The sequence below is a fragment of the Rhagoletis pomonella genome, unplaced genomic scaffold, assembly GCF_013731165.1.
Source record: "Rhagoletis pomonella isolate Grant_MI unplaced genomic scaffold, Rhpom_1.0 Rhpom_scaffold_00010, whole genome shotgun sequence".
Lineage (NCBI taxonomy): Eukaryota > Metazoa > Arthropoda > Insecta > Diptera > Tephritidae > Rhagoletis > Rhagoletis pomonella.
In genome coordinates, this window is record NW_023458564.1 from 17,327,135 (window position 1) to 17,349,228 (window position 22,094).

General features: G+C 34.4%; 1 protein-coding gene across 2 annotated transcripts in view; it reads left to right on the forward strand.

Annotated features, from left to right (window-relative positions):
- Nucleotides 1-21,646, forward strand: part of LOC118746100 (protein spaetzle 5-like) — a gene marked incomplete at its 3' end in the record, with an annotated part of 45,759 nt that extends 24,113 nt beyond the window's left edge. Inside the window, 7 exon segments of one of the 2 annotated variants that reach the window (XM_036479873.1) lie at nucleotides 1,871-2,000; nucleotides 9,834-9,985; nucleotides 17,579-17,908; nucleotides 18,256-18,507; nucleotides 18,572-18,768; nucleotides 18,835-18,901; nucleotides 21,262-21,646. In XM_036479873.1, the coding sequence (XP_036335766.1) occupies nucleotides 1,944-2,000; nucleotides 9,834-9,985; nucleotides 17,579-17,908; nucleotides 18,256-18,507; nucleotides 18,572-18,768; nucleotides 18,835-18,901; nucleotides 21,262-21,430 (1,224 nt within the window). In that variant the 5' untranslated portion in view covers nucleotides 1,871-1,943. 2 annotated transcript variants of the gene reach the window in all.
- Between the last annotated feature and the right edge of the window lie 448 nt (nucleotides 21,647-22,094).

Below are 22,094 nucleotides of genomic sequence, written 5' to 3' on the forward strand. Positions count from 1 at the left end.
ATCGGCCCTCTCTGCACTACCGGGAGTTACCAAAGTCACTTGCGTGATTTATGAACGCCCTCTGTCGTAGTTTTTCGATATCTGGTTGGACTCTGCACTACCACGGATTAATAGAGTAGCTAGTTACCTAGGAGTCGGTGCAGTAGCGGTTCAAAAGTAGCGATTGACTCCAGCAGTACTGGTGGGTGGTTATCCGTACAAATTGCGTGCTGTGGTGTTGATGGAAATTCAACATTGGAAAGCGCATTTATGTGCCTGGCTGTAGCTAAAAGCGATATATATAGACAAATGTATACATAAGTAATCAGAATGAAAAGAGAAATCGATGAAGCCAAGTCTGTCTGTCTGTGCGTCCGTCTGTCCGTGTACACGATAACTCGAGCAAAAATTTAGATATCTCAACGAAATTTGGTATATAGTTTTCCCTATGTCCAAGGTAGGTTGCTGTTGAAAATGGGCGAAACCGCTTCACCAATCCTTACCAAACTTTGTACGAGCCTTGCTTATGATCCAGCTAAGAAATGTTTTGAAAATCTTTGAAAACCCGGTGCACTTAACAATTCGTAAAAGCAATTAGTTGAAAATTATTTAAATCGGACTAACATTGCACAGACTTCCCGTTCAGATATACGAAAACTCCGATATTTCAACGACTGAAGACGCTAATTTATTCAAGTTAATACCTACAACAATATCTTAACAATAAATAAAGCTGATGCCAGATAAAACTTTGTAGCTTTGTGTGACATTTATAACTTTGCCAACAAAGCGCCAGACGCAAAAGGTATGCCACAATGAACGCCAAGGAAACAAATTTGTACTGCTTTTTTACTCGTCAAAATTGCTGTGGATTTTATATATTTTACTTTAAAATTATTAGCAATGTAATTAAGTTTTATGTTTCTGCGTGATAATTCGAATTTGGACGAAACAATATAAATATTAAACCGGCTGATTGTCAAAGCGCGCAAAAAGATGGGAGTTGACCATCTTTTCGCTTCGCGCTGCAGCTTCAACGATCTATGTGGCATGCTTTGTGCATTTTCATACAATTCATCTTAGCTGTCAAAGCGAATCTGTCACGTAAAGCGAAGCAAACGTTTTATGTGGCATCAGCTTAAGACTGTTATAAACTTGTAAGTATTTTGAAGAAGATTGGAACGATGATAGTTGATAACTGCGCCGGGTATATAAAATTTACTTGTTTTTTTTTTTTTTTTTTAATTTTGTTATGTATCAACGACGTCATCCCAACATTTTAATAAAGTGTTGTGAAGGCAACGTTTTTTTGATTAGTTTTATTGTAAATTTGGTAAATACAATTTGTTTTGACTAATTACATATGTATTTGTCTTTGCTCAAGGGAAATCGCTTTCACTTTGGTCACAAGGTTTTTTATATTAGATGATTTATGGCCAATCTATTGGCATTTTATTATATCACATATGTACATACATATATACATAAAGGGAGTTGAGAAAACAAATCCATTACTCATTATATACATAAGCATATTTCCTCGGTTATTTTGCATTTGTAAACTAAACTTAAGTAAGCGGGTGAATATGAATATTTGTATGTAAATAGTATATACTTAGATGTTTTACTATGATTTTTTGCACAAGCGATATACATATATAACCAATAGTACGATTATAAAGATTTGTCAATAGCTGCGTGCGCAAACCCACTCACGCCAATCAATGAACTCTTTTATTACATATTTACAAACATGTCCACTTTGTACATACATATATACATACTTTGCTGATCTTTTATCACACATGCATGTTAATGTTTACCAGCCAAATTGTTTGCCAATCAATTTACTAACAAAAAGTTTATTGTTTTTATTGTTTCTTCTTTACAGCTGTTTTCAGCCTGCAACGCCAAAACACACAAATGCACAAACTACTCGTACATATCTCCACATCTATGTCACAATGAAGAGTATTATTTCTCACTTTTATAGTAATTATGGCTTTAGTTTTATTTATGTGGTAAGTAGAATTGTTTCTATGCATATTTTATAGCTTGAAATTTATTTGCATCGTTTTACGGGTACCAAACAAGTGCGTACATATGTAAATGTTATCAGTGGCGTTGCTACAGTGAGCGTGAGGGGTGGCCACTTTTTTGGGGTGACTTTCGATCGTCAAAAAATAACAGCTTACGCAAATCTTCACTACGTTTTTCGCCGATTAATAACTGATGTTTGAAAACATTTTAGTCAAGTTATCAATAATATATACATATATATTCATTTATCAATTTTGATAATTTTTAAATGCAAGAAATCTATTGATATGGATACCAATTACTTTCTTACTCTGAGTTTCATCAGTGGATTATTAAATAAAACACTTGGTTAATGGCAAAAAAATTTTACTTTATTACACTGTCAGTATGTATTTCTTCTCTGCTTTGCAACGCCTTTTACTTAATACCACTAGTTTCCCTATATCATAGTAACACTGACACTTCTCTCTACTAATTTCTAAAAATAAGTATTCAAAATCAAATCTTTGTGTTTCAAAATGTTTTGTGCGAATGTCTGTTCATGATATTAACCCGAAAAACTCTGAAGTTTGTTTGTGAAAATGTATACATATTTAGCTGATTTTTTCAGAATCGATAATGGGGGCCATAAATAAGAGATAAATAAAAAAATAGCAACGCCACACAGTGGGGTAATTGATGTCGATATTGCGTATTAATTCAAGTAATGAATTTTAAAATACAAAGAAGGGTTTAGTACCAATTGAAAGTAGATACAATTCTACAATTCTCCATGTGATCAAATATTTGCCCAAACATTTACCGTAGGTGTTCTGATCCCCCCCGAAATGTAGAAATGTAGGATTTTAATTCACTAAAAACTTGGAAAAAGGCAACAAGGCATATATTTTTTAATTTTGTTATGTACTTCCTTAATGTACATTGTGCATTAGCGTGGGCCGAAAATCCGCTTTTTTGATTGGTAATAGCAAAAATATGGTTCATTATGCTTTAAGGAAAATCTGTGTGAAATTTGGAATTTTTTGGTCAATATCCTAGGCTCGCCCAAGTCCACCAAATCAAAGCGGCCTAGCATTGCCATATGGAAACGCGTGCAAAAAACAACAAAAAAACTATCTTAAACAATATATTTCACATCACTTTTTTTATTTTCATGGTTTTCCATTTAAACCCTTTTCTAAATGATACATTTCGATAATATTTCTGATTATATTAATAAATTTGTAGCTACTTACTTTTTTGGTCTACTAAATTTTTTGTAGTTTTTCGCTTTTTTCTAATTCACTTCACTTTGCGATATGATTACTTCGAAATCTTTGACCCAAATATCATGCTTTGTACAGCAGATTTTAACCCCAATATTTCTGCGTCAATAAGCACTCCCATGCAGGGCTGCCAACTTGGCTCAAACCGAGTCATTTTTGGCCCTATTTTACTTCAAATGGCACTTAATTTTTCACTTTGGCACAAAGTGCCAAATTGGCACTTTTGAAAAATAGTAATATTTCAATACATTTTTGGGAAATCCTTTGCGTATACTTCTTTTTTCCAACTAAAATTTTCTAATTTCTATAGTGTATACAACTATTTTATCTTACTTTGGCATTGGTCTTTTCTTTTAGGAATGTTTCTAATTTTAATGCTAAATGGGATAAATTAAAAAGAATGGCACCTTTTTTGGCACTTTTATTTTTCTTTTCTTTTTCAATTTGAAAGTCTTGTAAGTCGATTTTGTCTTAACTAGAAAGGAAAAGTAGGTTTCAGCAGAGAAAATCCAAACAGGCTAAACTGGAAGTGGTTAAGAGATACATAAACTGATGATATACAGAGTTCATCAAAAGTAATCGATTCTCATGATTAGACTGCGGATTTTTATGCAGAAAATGAAACCTAAAAGTATGTACCCCATAATTATAAACAAAATTTTTACAAATATATTTACTTGGATTATAGTTTAATGATAATACAACAAATGATTATGATGATGCAACGGAAGAAATACAGAAGCAATACAATTGATATCATAATATTGTAACCTGAATATTAATTAAAAATCATACATATTTACATTGCGGTGAAACTTGAATATCCACACCGGGTGCCACCCGTGCTAAATACGCCATTGTGTGTTATTGCATCAATACGTGGGAATGCAATTTTCTTAATTTATTTACGGCTTCAACTATCTTTGATTTGGTTGCACAAATCTCCTTTGTTAACATCCGATAGTATATACATACATACATACATATGTATGTTAAAACTGACTAGGTGATTTCTTTCGACCGGTGCGAATAATTTTGCATAAATTCAGAAAACTAAATCTCAACGTTCAGGAAAACTGCTTGGTTTCCCTAGAGAGCATACAATCGGGCTCAAAAACAGTGGTCGGCAAAGCTAACTCACGTGAGCAGTACGCTCATCACAAGCATTCTTTTAAAGCATAGAGAGACGGCAACGTTGATCCGGATTAACGCCGCAATCGATCTGATCAAAATTGTGCCTTGACAGATGGCAGCAATGCGGATTTGCGAGCCGCGAGGTCATAGGTTCGAATCCCACGGCCAGTAGAATACTCATTTATTTTATTTTTATTCATTCAATTATAACTTCTATATTTTTTTAAAGTTGTTTTTAATTAGTTGTTTTTGATAAAAAAAAAATTTAAATAAAATTAAACAAACGAAAATAAAATAAAGTAAAATTAAAAACATAAATCGAACTAGATTAAAAAAAAAATATTAAAGTAACAATAAAAAAAAAAAATTTGGCTATCGCTCCAACCGAGGATCGAACCTGGGACCTGCAGGCTTGTAGATTTACTATATTACAGCTATACTAAAACAGCTAATCGAATAGGCAGCTAAACGGAATGTACCGTAGTAGGATAATTTTAATTTAGAAATTTGCTCGTTACCTCAATCCCCTGAATATTAATAATGGAACAAGATTTGTAGGACAAGTGATGATCAATATATATTAGTTAAGGCACGATAAAGCTAAAAGTATGGTCCATAAGGATGCCTTGATGTAAACAAAGAAAATAGTTTGTCTCCTTTAAATTATGCTGAACTGTATATTTGTTTTACTGTTTTATATTTGGATTTGTTTACCCCGAACGACGTCTGGTGCTCTGCTAGTAAGTATGTAATAAATACATAGGTCCATACAATAACTATTTTGTAAGGAAAACAACAAAATTAGTACTTCTTTCAAAATTTGTCATTCTCACAAGTGTTACTACATACGTTGCATTTAACCTATATGATGTTGTTGTTGCGCTGTCGTTTATAGGTTTTCCATCTTATCTTATAATTAGAAAGAAGTTGACAAACTAGTAACAGCTGATCGCTTTTGAAAATTTAATTATGTTTCCCGAAAAGTATATGAAACGAAGTGATGCAACATTTGGCTTACTTTGCGCATCCTCGAAAAAAATTTTCTCTATTTGCAGCTAAATTACAATTTTTAAAAATGTAAATTATTGCAAATTTCCGTAACACACATAGATAAATTTCTTAAAGTTGACATAGAAGAAGAAGTTAAAGAGATAAATATAGCAATTAAAATAAATTTTCGAAAATGGACGTGGCACCGCAAATTTTTGTTGTAAAAATATGTATAACTTAGTATACGTGTGCAATTAACCTTTTTCAAAACCACTTATATCGGACAAAACTTATGCCTGTGACTGAGGAGACTCCTGTGCACCTGCTTAGCGAATGCGAGGCGGTCGCGAGAAGACGGGAGAGGTACCTGGGCCAATACTGGCCAAGTGACGAATCAATACAATCGCTAATCCCTGGGGATCTCCTCAAATTTTTGGGCTCTCTAGGATTAGATGAGGTACTGTAAATAGTTGAGAGCACAATAGATCTCTTGGTCGCAGTGCATACCTCTATTAATTATCTATCTATCTATGCCTGCTTCCCATATGAAAGAAATTTCAGTTGGCGCAATTGCAATTTTTCTTGCTGTAATAAGAAGTTCACCTAAATTCAAAGAATTCTGTGAGAAAACTATTTCAGTGTACATACAGACAAGATATCCGTGGGATGAAACGATAGGAGTAAATACAAGTACATACTTGATACTTTACGTTCGATACCAAGTAATTTTGGTATCGATACTTTTGAACTAAGTACTGAGTAAGTAGGTATCGAAAAAACATATACTCGTTTCGAAACCCGATACGCAGGCAATTTGTCTTCGGGAATTTTTCTTCTTGACTGGATGAATGTTCAATACAGATGTTTTAACGCGAGGTTAAACTCACTGGGCCAAATTACACGAATGTAAAAATTGCGCGCGCAGAACGACTTGTGAAAGTGGAGAGGAACAGAGGAGGCGAAAGAAATGCGCCAAAATTGCACACCAGGGCCGCTGCGGCAATTTTTGCACGCAATTTTTACTCTCGTGTAATTTGGCCCAATAAGTAACTCTATTAGACCCCGTGATCTCTTGTAGATGTGAAATAGAAAAATTAGGTATTCCAGTTTTAGATACTAGAAAATCATCCATATTTATCTATTTGCATAACGTACTGAATTGCTTTTAAGAATTTATCTTGGTAAAATTTATTCCGTATAATTTTGTTTAATACTCTTCACACTTCCAATTGTATGTGAAATTTTTCGAAATGATGTAATAAGAAGACATTTTTGAAACTATCGTATTTAAATTTTTGGCTCTTAACAGTTGTACATAAGAGTACATTTCCACTACACTGAAATCTGAACTTTCCCGAAATCTCTCGAAATTCAGGAGTATTTAGTTCCCATATGTTTTCATGTTTTCATGATTTCGATTTTTTTTATTTCAATTCTAAGACGAACGATTGTAAAAATACTATTAAAAAATCTAGCCGGATTATATTTCAGATTTTGAAAATTGAGATCATTTTTCTATAAAATTAGACACATTTCCGTAGATAATCCCAAGAATATTTTATTTTAAGCATATAAATATAAAAAATTATCGGCTTAAGCGCATAGGTAAGAAGAGCTTCTAGGTTTGTCGATCTGCCAAAGTAAATTAGAAACAACAACTCTGCTATAGTTTGGCATATATAGGTTAGATTAGGTTTAGCTAGCTTAGGCCACTAAGTTGTTCCACAGAGACCATTAAGATTCATACCGTTACCAGATAAACTACGACCAAATTAAACAGCTAATGAATAAGTATCAGGAGTAATGTCGAAGAACATCGCAGTCCTCTTGGTAAACTATAACACTTTATTGTACCCAATTTTTTCGGGAGCTTTCTGTTTTTTCGCTCCGTATGGGTATGCAAATACTATTAATTTATATTTATAATTTTTTTTTATAAAAATATAGTATAATCTTTAACAAAAACCCTATAAATCCAAGCTTGAATCTCTGTGCAACGTTTTAAAAAATCAACAAACTTTCTTGAAAATTTCGCACTTTTTACTTCGATTTTAAGAAATATTAAGCAGTTTTTTAGCCCATTCAATTTTACTGCAAGTTTAAAGTAACTTATTTTTGGTTTTTTTTTTTTGTTGACCATTTTATTCCATACAAAACATTTTCGATGATTTTTTTGTTATATGGAGCAAATGAGCAACACCTTCGACGAAAAAAATTAATGGTACTTGAAATTGGACTACAAAACTGCATACTCAAAAAGTTTCGAAAAAAATCGAATTCAAAAGCTCGAAATTTTTACAAAGTTTGTTGATTTCTTTTTTAATTGTGCACAAAGATGGAGACTTGGATTTATATGGTTTCTGTTAAAAAAATATGCTATGCTTTTAAAAAACTATACTTAAAATTAAACATTTTTAAAGCAAATGGTGAAATCTTGCCAATATGTGAGTGTCGTAAAGTTATGATAAGAACTATATGTATGCATGTCGAATCAAGCTTTTTGATACTACTTTTTATCGTTTTCCGCAATGAATGTAGAAAATTTTACATTCAACTGTGTAACCAGACATTCCTAGGGGGATAAAAGCAAAATGCGTAGAAAAAGCGTTTGCCGCGTTAGTTACCGATATCCCGAAGGAATTATACTATTTGGACAATGTCCTTGCTCGGAGAGCGGATAGATTAAATTTTCGGGCTAATTATCGGCATCTAGCGCTGAAGATTATTATCGAAAGGTAATATGTAGTTGAACTATTATTTCCATACATATGTATAAAATTAGGGAATATAATACGCTATCAGTTTGGAAGGAGAGTATAAAGTGTGGTCAGAACGATGAACAAATGGGGTAAGCGAAAAAATCAGCAGCAGAAGTTCTTTGTAACGCCTTGGGACGACGAATATGCTTTTCCATTGATTAACAAACTTCTCCGCATTCTGACTACACTTCTTGCTAGTAACGCTACCTCAGAAAGAAGTTACCCTTCGCTAATTAAAAACATGGTTCCATAGTACCATGAATGAAAAGAGACTGATAGGTCTAGCACTTTTACACGTACACTTAGTTAGGGCCAGTTTTTCAGTGCACTGTCGTGGTTTAAACTTGGTTTAAACGCCCGAGCTGGCTGCTATAAACTAAGGACCAATTTCAAATGCATATTTAAATGGCACTTAAGTTTAATTGTGGATTGTTAATTAAATGTCATTTAACTTTTGTTGGGTTTCAGATCAACTTTGTTTAAATATGCCAAACTAAGATTAAACTGCGCAAGCGCAAACTTTAGTTTGCAATTTAAATTATTATAATCAAAATTCCGAATAAGTTGTTAAGTTACTTAATTACATCCCTCATTTGATAGATATTAAAAGCAAAAAATAAGTATTTATGTAATATACACAAATATATACCTACTGCTTTAATAAACCCAGAGCATAAATATTTATCTTGTGCTTTTTTACAAAATAGTATAATTGTTTTATTACATGGACTTTGCGCCAAATTCACCACATGAAACTTACTTAAAGTAAAATTATAACACAAAACATTTTAATTCGGACTTCATGAAAATTACAAGAAATAAATGAGGATTCAAGCAGATTGCATGCTTGTAGGTCATATAGCTTCGATTGGTCACTCCGCTGTCTATCAAGTTAGATGCCTGTAATTTAACGTTATTCGACAAGTCGATTCATATCGCCCCTCCCCAAATAAAATCCTGAATCCGCCACTCTTTCCAACGAAGCACCATCTGCGGCAAGCCTGACAGCCTCCTCATAGTCCGTACATATGCAGCCTTAGGTCTAGAGAAATAAAATTAAATAAATATCGATTACAACCCCCACTCTTTTTAACAGGGACCGTAAATAGCAGTTATTTTTTTTTCAACAGTTAAACTTTTGTATGTCCGAAATAAAAGTCTTTCCGGATAATAAACCAACCGCTAGTCCAAATTAAAACAATTTGGTACCAAATGAAAGAGGACTTAAATAGTTTTTAAACAGAGATAACGAACGAAGGTTACCACTTCTATTTATATTTTTTTTTTTATGCATTAATACAAAAGAAATGCATATACCTGATCCAAGGTTTGTTCTATGGTAATTAAAAACATTTTTTATAGCAATATTTTTCAATAGCTGGCTTTCCTCCTTTAAACATATCAATTTTAAAGCTACTTTAGTTCTGCTTTAGTTGATGCCAAACTTGTTTAATTTGGATATGCGGTTTGTTTATTATTAGGAAAATACTTATATTTTCCACTTAAAAATATCTAGCCAAGTTTAACCATTGAAAAAAAGTAACTGTTTATGATCCCTGCCTTTTAACAATATTCATGAATTAAGTTGTTCTTGCACTACTATCGGACATTAAAAATTTCGGTCAAGATTGCCTAATTATAATTGATTCAAATTCTTTCTTTGCAGATACTAGTTTATACAACATCTGCGCACAGTGTACCGTCTTGCGGCTTATATGGAGCGCCACCATGCCAATTCGTACCAGCACCGCCGGGACAAACACCATCTTGTGCTCGACCGGGCAGAACCTACTGCGAACACGTGGACAATTATCCAACGTAAGTTAATCGCTCTATAATATCACCAATGGGCATCAAATCAAAATGAAACGATTAAAACGCGATAAGAAATACGACGGTGTAAATATATGGGTGGTATCAATATTATTCTGCATAAAAGCCCACATTCTTAATAACCTCTGTGAATCTAATAGGCAGTGATGCTAGTAAATTATCTTCGTTAGATTGTGAAATGTTTTCACACTAATTTTTTAAGGCTTGCGAAAAATTCCTATGTTAATATTGCTTAGGTCCGGCGACTGTGCAGTACATTTGAGAATTTGAACTCTAATATCATTGAGATAGTTTTAACCAGCTTTGGTATGTATTTGTTCATCATAAGTGCGGACAGTTTCTTCCATTACGTTCGGGGGCACCCTTGTTTTCGTTGACCACCCATGGGTACGGAGTCAAAGGATATTTTCACCGGATCGTCGCACAGTGTTTCGACTATATGGAGGCATGTAGAAAAAAAGTCATGGTGACAGTTGATAAAAAAAAACCGGTTGGGTTTAGAGAGGGAAAGGTTAAAGTCATAAAGAAAAATTGCCACATAATTTGCTCACCCCCCACTCCACGAACGGTACATTTCCAAAAAATACTGGAATCTAGTGATGGGCGAGTCCGCGATTTTTAAGTCGATTGTCTCGATTGTTAAAATATCTCGATTGTTCTCGATGTTTTCTCTCGTAGATGAATTGCCACTCCAAATAGTCGTGCTTAAGCTGAAGTAACATATTCGCTAACAATTTAGCGAATCACCTCGGCCTTGTATTTCAGTATTATAAATTTTTTAGCTGCAAGAAACTGCAGTTTTTACCTCCCTTTTATTAGCTCGGGATGTAACTATGTAATATTGATGCGCCTAAAAGAAACAGAAGTGTGATAAGCAGATGTGGTGCTTTCCGAAATAGTAGCTATAACTTCTACCGCTTAGACTCTATTTCTTTTTTCATTTTTCCTTATAACAAATAGTGCACTGAGAAAAGATTCAACTAATATACAAACATACAAATTTCTCTCCAAACAAGATTTGATAACTATCCATAACCAAATCATGTAACTGTAACCAATTAATGTTGACAGAAATATATATATACATATATGTATACTATAGTTGATATTACTAAACTCTTTTGTCAGTGCGGCATATAGGTAAGATAAATTCTTAACTTTTTTGCTTTCATTTTCATTCGAACGCCAATAAATTTTTATTGGGTTGGCAAATTAGAATTAGCTAATTAACAAAAGGCCAATAAAATTTCTTAATCTTCTAGCAAAACCACTTTAGACTTAATTTAGTTAGAGATGTTAAATATCGACGATACTATCGATATATTGATGGCTTGTGCTTTCTAAAGAATCAGACAGGTAGAACCACATCATAAATAACATAAAAACGACGTATTACATACTAACAAATATTTGTTTGTTTTTTCCAAGGCGAATTCACACAAGGTGGTGTTGCCAAATCTGCTGGATTCTCGCCGCGGTGGTCCTTAGCGCCAGTTTTTCATTGCAAGTTTCAACTTAGATCAAAGAACGTAGATAACAAGAGACAACTCGTTATAATTGTGGCGAAAGTGCGCAACAAGGGCGTGCCTTCTCTTTTCACCCAATCAAAAAACGCACTAGGGCAAAAGAGAAGGCACGTTGAACTTAATGACCAACACGGCTCGACTGAGCAATGGAAACTTTTCCGTTCCTCGAATTGTTAGATGCCTCATAAAATACCATAAAATTTTTTAGATTTTACATTCAAATTTCTATATTTTTCAGTATGTATTAATACTTCAATTTTATTAAATAAACGATTAAAAAATAGCGAAATTGTGTATGACCTCTTGTTTAGTTAACATAATATCTTATACGGAGCCAATTTTACTTTTTGATAATCGGTCCTGAATATTTCGTCCCTAATAGAAAGCCTGAAATTTCCGCACTGTACTCTGTAATGTAGCATGATACTGAACAAATTTTAGTATATGTATGTCGTCAAATGATATGCAAAGGTCTTAACAAAAAAAAAAACAAAATTTTCTAATTAATTGATTATGATACATTTCATCGAATTACAAGGCCCCACATCATTTTATGCAAAAATAAAATTTTGTTGGTTACGCCTTTTTATGTTTTAGGTGACGATATGGTTAGGAAAGCAACAAACAATTTTTTGGTGAGACAGTCTATGTGGATATGTATTTGCGGAGATATGAAATTTGTTTGTGCGGTGGTATGACGGAATGCCAGTTACACAACAGTTACCTTTTTGGCTTTTTTCCGTTTCGATATGTAAATATACAAAAGTACGTACGCGCATACATACATACATATATACACATATATCTTCAGAAAATACCTGTTTTCTTGTCCCAATCACCAAAAGTTAGACGGAACGGACCGTCTGCCGGTCACAAAACAATGAACTGATGGATTGTCTGCATCGTGATTTATTTAATTTTTATTGTTTTCGCTTGTTAGTCTCGCTCCCTTTTACCGTTCCCTACATTTCTGATGGCACGTGACTTGAATGAGATGAGATGAGAGCTGACTAGCTTTTGGCGCTGAGTTTTGAATGAATTTTACAGAGCCAGTTTTCAGCGTTTACGGAGCAAGTTTAACGCTACACCTTATTTTTGCCTTTTACAGCAATATTTTGAATACGTAGTCAGTGTATTAGGGATGTTAATTTTTCCGATTTTTACGATCTCGGAATTTTCGGGATGTGGTTATCACAATACCGGGATCTGGGGATTTGAAATTTCAAAGATATGATTAATTCCAAAAATTCAATGCAATGTTGAATAAAGATATAGGTAACAAATGAAATGAAATGAAGTTAAAAAATTAAATTTTTTGTATTCACAAGGACGAATAGGTAATTCTTTAAGCTGCTAAAGTTCGAGAGACGAAGGTTGAGGCTGTTATCGAGCTTAAATAAGTCCTTAAAGTAAAGGGACAGTATGTTTTGGCGGGTGGGTAACGTTCAGAGAGAATACCCCATATATAAAATTAAAACCTTTGTAAAACTTAACAAAATAAATGTTTTGGGTGAATAATTCTGGCCGTAAGCCATGGTATAAGAATTTTACTTACCAAGAGAAATTTCGAATTCTTTAAATGCTTTTACGAAGTTCGATCCGTTGTCCGTTATCGTATAAACAATTTGTCTGGCTAGTATGCTAAACTGCCTGTTTATATTGTTAATAAGTTCAGTTATCCGGTAGAAAGAATGAGTCCCTTTAAACCTCCAACAAGCTAAAGCTGCAGACTTTCTTGAGAAGTTTTCGGTGTCAAGCCAATGGCATGTCATGCCGAATAATGACCTTTTTCCACCTGACCAAATATCCGCTGTTGTACAGACATACTCCACTTTTGCTAGGGCACCCGATAAACTTTTTATGAACTCCGCGTAGCTGTCGGCTAATTGCCTAGTTATTGCACGCCCGCTGGAGACATTTTCTCCCGAAAATAATTTTAAAAAGCTCGGGTGTTCAATGATGGACAACGTTTAGCATGTGTCCGAAATGAAGTTTATTAGCACGTTGCGACTGAAAGAGGAGCCTCGTCCAACTTTTTTTGTATTTTCATTTTTCTTAGCTTCCTCGAAAGTTTTTGGATGATGTTTCCGCAGATGGTTTACGTAATTTGAGCTAACTCGCAAAGAACCCTTTACGTTCATTTGACAAATTTTGCAAACGGCAATTATTCCCAACATTCTCTTTTCATAAGAAGTTCTTGATCGCGATTAGTATTTAGTAAGTATTTTATATGCATTCAATTTTGAATTTACGATTCATTTAAAGCAGGGTCGGATCCAGAAAAAAATATTTTCAGAAAAAGTATACTTTGTATATTACATGATAGGAAAACGATTACGAACAAGTAAAAAAGTCTAAGCTCCGGAGGAGCCGAACATTAGATAGAAAGTTCAGTTAGACATAACGAGATAAACTAGGAATTAAATGACACTAATTTTAATGGCATAGTTAGACATTAAACAATATTCGTGTCATTATGTAAAAAAATAGTCGCTAAATTCATTTCCGCATGGTATTTTTTAAATTCCTCCAATTTTTTGTAAAACCCAAAACTTGATTGGAAATAAAATCTATGATAATTGCATTGTAAAATGCATTTATGTTAATAGAGGCTTTGAAGTATTAAAAACATGCTGTGAAATATTATTAGAGTTATTATTCCAAATAAAACAGATAGCTAAAATTTTAATATTACAACATTGGTATTACTATTATTACTTACATACATATCGTCGTTTAAAGTGCAAAACCGCGTAACTGACATTTGCTTCCAAAAATTGGATTTGCACACACAAGCTCTTGGCTCAATTCTTATCCATTCGTACTGAAATATACTTGCCAGAAATGCGAGTGCTTTATAAAAAAAAGATAACCATTTTGAAATATGAGTATTTTTACTATCTAGAAAATAATTTATGCAACTTTACATACGCGGTTTTGCATTTTGTTGATAAGCGGGTTTGTACTTCAAACGACGATATATTATTTATTGGAGATATTTTAATGTAAATAAAAACACCGGATGTGCCAAAAAGTTATTATTACATTTCATTACATAACACCCAAGCTATACAACTGTCCTTCAGTATTCTCCTATAGTAAAATTAGAGCAGAAATAAAATACATCTTTACATAAGTTTTTCTTTTTCATATTAGTATAAAGACGTGGGTTGAAACCCGCGGATAAAAACTAGTTTTTAATAAAAATGATTAGGTTTATATAATAAGGGCCATTTGCTCAAAGCCTGGTTGACACTAATCCTAATCTCCGGTTAACATCATTATTGACGTTTTCCACTCCATGCATATAACACGGTGTCGGTAACGTCGATGACCATGTTTAACCTGAGATTAGTGTCTACCAGGCTTTAAGAAAATGGCCCTAAATATTTAAGGGCCGTTTTCTAGACTGCCTTTAAAATTTATTTTGCCGTTAAATATTGTTGTCGACGTTATCGACTGCATGGGAGCCACAAATTTGACGCGCAATCAAAGCACAGGCAGTCAAGAAAACGGCCCTAACTCTATACAGAGAGTAAACTAAAGTAAAACATAGTCATAAATAATTTATTTAATTTTAAATATTAATGATTTTAGGCGTCTTGAAAATTTAAACTGATTAAGGGCCAGTTTTTCAATGTCTGGTTAACACTAACTACAGGTTAAACATCTTTATCGACGTTATCGGTTCCCTGTTATATGTTATGGAGTCGATAACGTTGATAACGATGTTTAACCAGACATTGTGAAACCAGCCCTAATTTCATTAAAAAATTAGGTACGTAAACTAATTGCGTATTAACTTTTAGTATTTGGTTTGTATACCAATTGACTTTAGCAGCTCATTCAATCTTCTAGGCATTGATTACACACGATCTTCTCCTATATCGAAAGGGATTTGGCCCCATATTTCAATTAGCTCCCTTTTATTCCTTGTTGGAAATGGGCTTCTACCTTATTTTTCGGCCAAGGCCACAGATGCTCCATAGGTGGGTGTTCACGAGCCCTAGCTGTTCAGTGCAAAACCCATTCTTTAAAAATGTTGGACCTATGCTTGGAATCGTTGTTTAGTCGATAGATCCTGTTTCTAGACACAATTTTTCCTCAAAACTTTTAAATAATCTATTTTATTCATTGTACATAGACTCAATGAAGACTAGATTACCGACTAAAGATGCAGCCATATAGACTCAGCCCATAATCGAGCCCCCGCCGTGTTTGATGGTGATTGTACAAACTTTTCGAGAAAATCTTAATTTTTTGCTCGCAATATTTTTAGAGGCTTTTTTATTCAAAATATTAGAAATTTACTCTCGTCGGTTAATAAGATGTTTTTCTAGAAGCCTGCGCATAGACTCATTTTGATACTTTTTTTCAAATTCCATATGCTTGATTCACTGTAGAAGTTTAAAACTTGAATTTTATGTTGTTAAATGTTGATTACATTAGTAATTACTAGTGAACCCGTATAGCGTTAAAACGCCAACATTGAATTTTAATTTATAAACAGATGCCAACCACGGTTGCCATTTCCAAATTATTTTTAGGACCAAAAAATGGACCAAATGGTAAAGAATTGACCAATTTTTATTACACCGGAAAACTGAGTGGAGTTTATTCCTCTTTATCGAGAAAATATGCCAATTTGGTACACATTGATCGAGCGGTTACCGAGATATACATATGTGGTTATAAGTGGGCGGGGTCACGCCCATTTCCCAACCTTTTATTATAAGCCTATTGTTTGCTAATTTGGGATGTGGGCGTGGTTATTATCCGATTTTTTTAATTCTAAGCCGTTTGGTATGTTTTGTGAAGGCCAACAACTGTGCCAAGTTTGGGAGAAATAGGTGGAGTGGTTCCCAAGATATACACATTTTCCAGAAAATTATAATACTCTTATTTGAGTGAATAAGCTCCAGTAGTTACTAAAATATCGCAGTTTTCGTATTTCTCAAAACTACCTTTATATGGGAGGTGGGCGTGGTTATCTTCCGATTTTGCTCATTTTCAATACCATCCGTCCAACGCTCAAACGAAGTACACATACCAAGTTTCGTTAAGATATCTCAATTTGTACTCGAGTTATCGTGTGCACAGACGGACGGACGGACAGACAGTCACCGCTTAAACGATTTCTCTTTTCATTCTGATCATTTATGTATATATTTGTCTATATCTATCTCGATTCGTTTTGCCTGTTACAAATAACCGTTATATGAAAAAATTTATAATACCCTTGTGCACAAATGCGCATCCGCGAATGTTAGCGCTTAAACATCCGCATCCGCATTCGCAACCGCATTCGAATCCGCGGATGTCTAAAATTCCACATTCGCAACATCCCTTAACAGATTACTGCATTTGAAATTAGTCGTTTGGGAGCTAGACAAAGTTTTTATATCCACAGCATACATATATAGAGGAGTTACAAATGTATATAAAAAAAATCATATCTAAGAAATCAGAGGTATGGAAGATATACATTATAAAGCACCAATCTAAGTGATTTTCACTGTTGTTTGGGATCGGTACGTAAAGCGGTAACACAGTTTAATGTGCTTAGCGGCCTAAATAAAGGAGTTATATCGCACAATCTTGTATTTGAACAATCAGTTGTATGGGAGCTATATGTTATAGTAAGCCGATCTTTGTTATTTTCACTGTAAGTGTTCTATTGATAATTAGTGAGTCATATCCCTTAGCTGTATAAATGGAGGAGTATCTTGTATTACGATTATTCAATTGGTTCCTGGGATATACGTGATTAAGTGAAACCACTACTTTTTAAAGCAGAATAACTCTAATTTGCAAATATCTCTAAAAGTTTTCCATAGAAAAAAATATCTCGATTTTCGGAATCATCGAGCAATTCTACAGAGGAATTCTATAGTGGCATCCATAGAACATTTTTGTTTTAAACCAGTCTTTTTAGGAATTTTTAGCTAGTACAGTACATAGTACATAAATTACAGCGATTACAAACTACAACATTTACATGCTTACTTACACCAAATAATGTTTCCTTATTGTTGAATCCTTTAACCCACAGTTACCTCATCAAACATCTCGTTCACAAATGGGGTTATGAGGCCAAAAACTTGCTCATCGATGAGTCTTGGGATGAATTCACGGCACTGACGTGGCACGAAACGCCCGTCTTCTACGATCCAGCTTTTATCTTCTCAAGTCATCGACCGTATAATGGCGGCGGCAATGCAGGACTTGGTAGCGGTGACGACTTTAATGGATACAAGTACGGTACTCCAGGTGGTAGTAGTGCGAATAGTGGGCGAAATACTGGCAGAGTCGGAGCGGGTGCTTCCAGCAATACTGAAAATACATTCATCATAACAAAATCGCAAACTACAGAAACTCCTACGTAAGTTTGATTAAAATCTCGAAGATTTTGAAAGGACTGTCGAAGAGATCTGCAGTGGAATTCTGACAATCGCTACGCTAAATAGTCGTCGCTAAAATTCTCTAAATGTATACAGCACGGAAGGGTAACACATGCGACACGTCGTCAGCCAAATCTGGCAGTGTGACGCGGATGCAACTAGTTGTTGCTCGTTGTTAGGAGCGCCTGCTATTATTTTGGAGATTTTTACCGATCAAAATTAGCGATAAGCGATAGTCAATAATGAAACCGGGCTGCTGGTATCCCATTCCCTAATTCTAAATTCGACTATGATTTCCATATAGATATATACATATAATTCTTTGCAGATTTCTGTTTTACACTTCCGCTGGCCAACGGCTCAATAAAAATCAAGTGAGCAGCTTTAATCTAGGCAGCAGCAGCGGAGCGCCCGGCAGCGCGAACAAAGTTTCGTCAAATAGCCCAGCGTTTTGGCTAAAACGCATTTCACGCAACGTTGACGGTATGGTGGGCGTAGAAGTGGGCGGGAATTTTACCGCAGCGTTGTCATCATTCGAACTAGAAGGGGCACCAGCCACCGTTAACCGTGCGAAACGCAGGTAGAATCATCTATGCAATAAACAATTTCTTGTTGAGTTTTTAACTTTGAATATTCTACTTTAGCATTACTTCATCATCTCAAACTAGTTCATCCTCATCGAAACTGTCTCGCGACGTTTCACTCAATATGGATCTCTTGGACATCGTCGGTGCCGACAAAGGCGCCAAAACGCGAACTAAACGACAAAGCCCCGGTAGGGAAACGCTCTGTAAAACCACCTCACAATTTATTACACCTCAAGCGGCCCTCAATAATAAAGGTGGGTTTCCAAACAGTGCGGCAATTTCAACAATTTCATTGTAGCAATAATTTGGTAACATTTTAGGGAACTGGATGTTTGTGGTAAATGAGCCAAGCACAGCGCGACAAATGGTGAAGGCAGAATTATGCGCGTAAGTTTACTATATAATAAAGCCATAATAAATACTATAAACACAAGGTGGCACATTTGCATGAGACAGAGAGAAATGAATGAAATATTGAACGAATGGTTTGTGTATGTACTAAAAGCATTAAAGCGGAAATGGGAATAGTTTTTAAACTGAATATATTTGTGTCCAGAAACATTTGCAAGTAAATCCAATTTCATATACGTACTATATGCATATGGCGAAGGCAATGCAAATGTATGTATGTATGCATGTATGTGTATATATCTAAAGATACTAACCCTGCGGAAAATCAAACTTGTTCAGAACTTGCGCGATCTAGCTGGAAATGGGACAGCAATTGTGAACTGTAACAATAACATTTTCACACCGCACTTATTGCGATATGAATTTTTGACTCTTCTATTCACGATAACGCAGAACGGGAATTGAACCCTTGGTCCATTTTGACAAATCTTTTTTTTTTAGAAAAAATTTCAACTTTCGGTTTTTTACAGTTTATTTTTTTTACACATTAAACGGAAAAAAATAAAGGCAGTAAGTCCACCTCTGTCATTGATGAAAAGAAACAAAGAAGAAAAAGAGCCCCACAAAGAGTTGATTACAAAGAAAGATCTTAAGCAGGGATTGCACGATTTGTACATTTGTAAATACTTAGTTATTTTGACAGTTATAGAACGTGGTTATTTGGGATTTTTTTATTGAGCTGAACTCATTCTCGATAAAAATGTCTAGACAACACCACTCTATGGTCGGTCAAACCAGATAATCGTTAATTTATGACATAAAAAATAAAGCTTAACTTACTTAGGTCAAACGGAATACCTTCATAGCCAAATGAATCGATACTTTAGAGCCGATATTTTTCAGGTATCGATAGTACTTCCAAGTAAAAGTATCGCTACCTGCATGGTATCGTTTCATCCATAACCATGATTCCTTAATAAAAGGTTTGATGATCTGGCAATTGTCTTGTTCACACAGCTCAGCTCCCTTAGCATATATGTATGTTGTAAATATTGTTGCTCTTTCCAAATTTTCCCAAAAAATAGTAGTTTACGGGTAAAATAGTATTCGTTTCTGTAAAAAAAATATATTTATTTATACAATATGTCTATAAAAAACACTTAACCCTTTCGACCCGTATGATACATATGTGTACCACTTAAAGTTTAAACATCCTTAAGAGATAAAAATTTAATGTGCATGGGTTGAGAAATGTACCTTATCGTCTGTAAGCTTTCCTGAATGCATTCTGTAAGGTTCCGTTAAATTATTGTTGATTTTTATGTTCACAACACTGTTATTTGTGAGTTGCGTCGCAGCCAAAATGATGTGCGTGGTTGGTTTTTACTTTATATTGAATGCTGAAGTGCCGAAAATATTTACAGAAAAGCAGAATTAAAGTTTTTACGAATATTTAAATTGTGGCAGAATATTAAAAAATATTGTTTTTATGTTAATTTTAGTTAATGGTATCTAAATATACAATTCGTCTGGTATGGTGGTACACATATGTACCAGTAGTCCGTTGAGTAGTAAATAATGTGATTCCCCGTTTGGATAGAAAACTGTTAGTTTTTCCAGAAAATGGATCCTGAATATACATATTCGATAAATTCTGAAAGATGAAGACTTTTCTGGAGGAAGCTCTGAAGAATTTGTAACAACTGGTGTCTCTAGTTCCAGCGATAACAAAGATTTAGCACATGACATAGTGAATGAGCTGAATGAGGCTGCCGAGGGAGTACTGGTCTGTAATTAACCAGCTAGCAATGACTTTATTCCCAAAAACCTGTCGCGTCGAATATCAATGCCATTTGGAGTACTCCTGACGAGGACTTCCGACATAAACAAACTCTTTATAATCCTCATAACTGCATAATAGCAGACCACATACCTCGCTATTCGTCTGTTATTGACTATTCCCACGATTACTTATATATATGTATATATAGCCCGATGTACAAACGAGCGTATTTAAATTTACTTAAGTTCGCTGTAAGGCATTCTTTGTTCGCTTCTCTGGAATCTGTTAAGCCATGCATTCTGCATTCGCTTCTTTATAAGGCGGTATCAATTCGTTTTTCATCAATCCATATTGTAAGGTGTTCTCCCTTAGCTCGATGGTAATGCTGCCGGTAAGCTCTTACGGCCAATGACATGTCCATGTTAAAATAATGCCTTCTTGAAGCGAAAATGTTAATTCAATTCCATTTTAATTTCTGTGGTAATCCCCTTTTTTTTGCTGGTAATGCAAGCAGTCTTCTTATTTTACTCGTTCGCCCTTTACTGCTCATTTAAAATGTATTAATATTTTTTGTTTGACCGTCTTTACTTTCTTTTCACATTCGTTTTTACAGCTCAAACACCTGCTCGAATCTGTGCCAATTGCCCAATGGTTATAACTCCAGATGCGAACAGAAATACGTGCAGAAGCGGCTGATTGCACTGCAGGCCAACGGTCAGAATCTATACACAGACTCATTTTGGTTTCCGAGCTGTTGCATTTGCACGATAGCTGCAAATTGAGCGAAGTGGGGCGATGGATGCAGCGGGTGGTTAGCGGTTGACTGGCGGCGGAACGGTAAAAAGCAATGTATTTAGAGCGTAAATTTATTTGCATTCATTTAACTCATTGTTATCGAGACTTTAAAGTAATTTATATTGAATTTATAAGCAAAACCAGATGTATGAAAAATCCACACTACATATGTATGTAGCATAAAATGTTTTTTATTAAAAAAAATTTGCAAAATCTTATCGCAAAGCGAAATAATGGTTTTTATATGGAGGAAAATGGACAAGACCGTAAATTATAAAATTATTAAAAACCAACGTTCTTGGTTGACGCTTTTCAGGAAATGTACAAATATACTTTTAAACATTTACATACTACTTCTAATAGTTTATTTCCAGCAAGCCTTAAATGCAGTTCATGCCTATTGGAAAAAGCAGATTACAACTCGAAGGGAGTAACTGCATATTAAGTACAAGTAGACGAAAGGAACAAAGCAGAAATTAATCGGCCCTATCGCGAATTTCACATGAAAAATATTCCCAAAAATTATAAAGCAAAACAATTTTTTTTTCAATTTTTTTTTGTTTTGCATGTATTAATTAATGTATTTATTAATTTTTATTTTTTGAGCAGATTGAATTTGATGGACGCGAGATGGATGCGAGCCCAAGATAT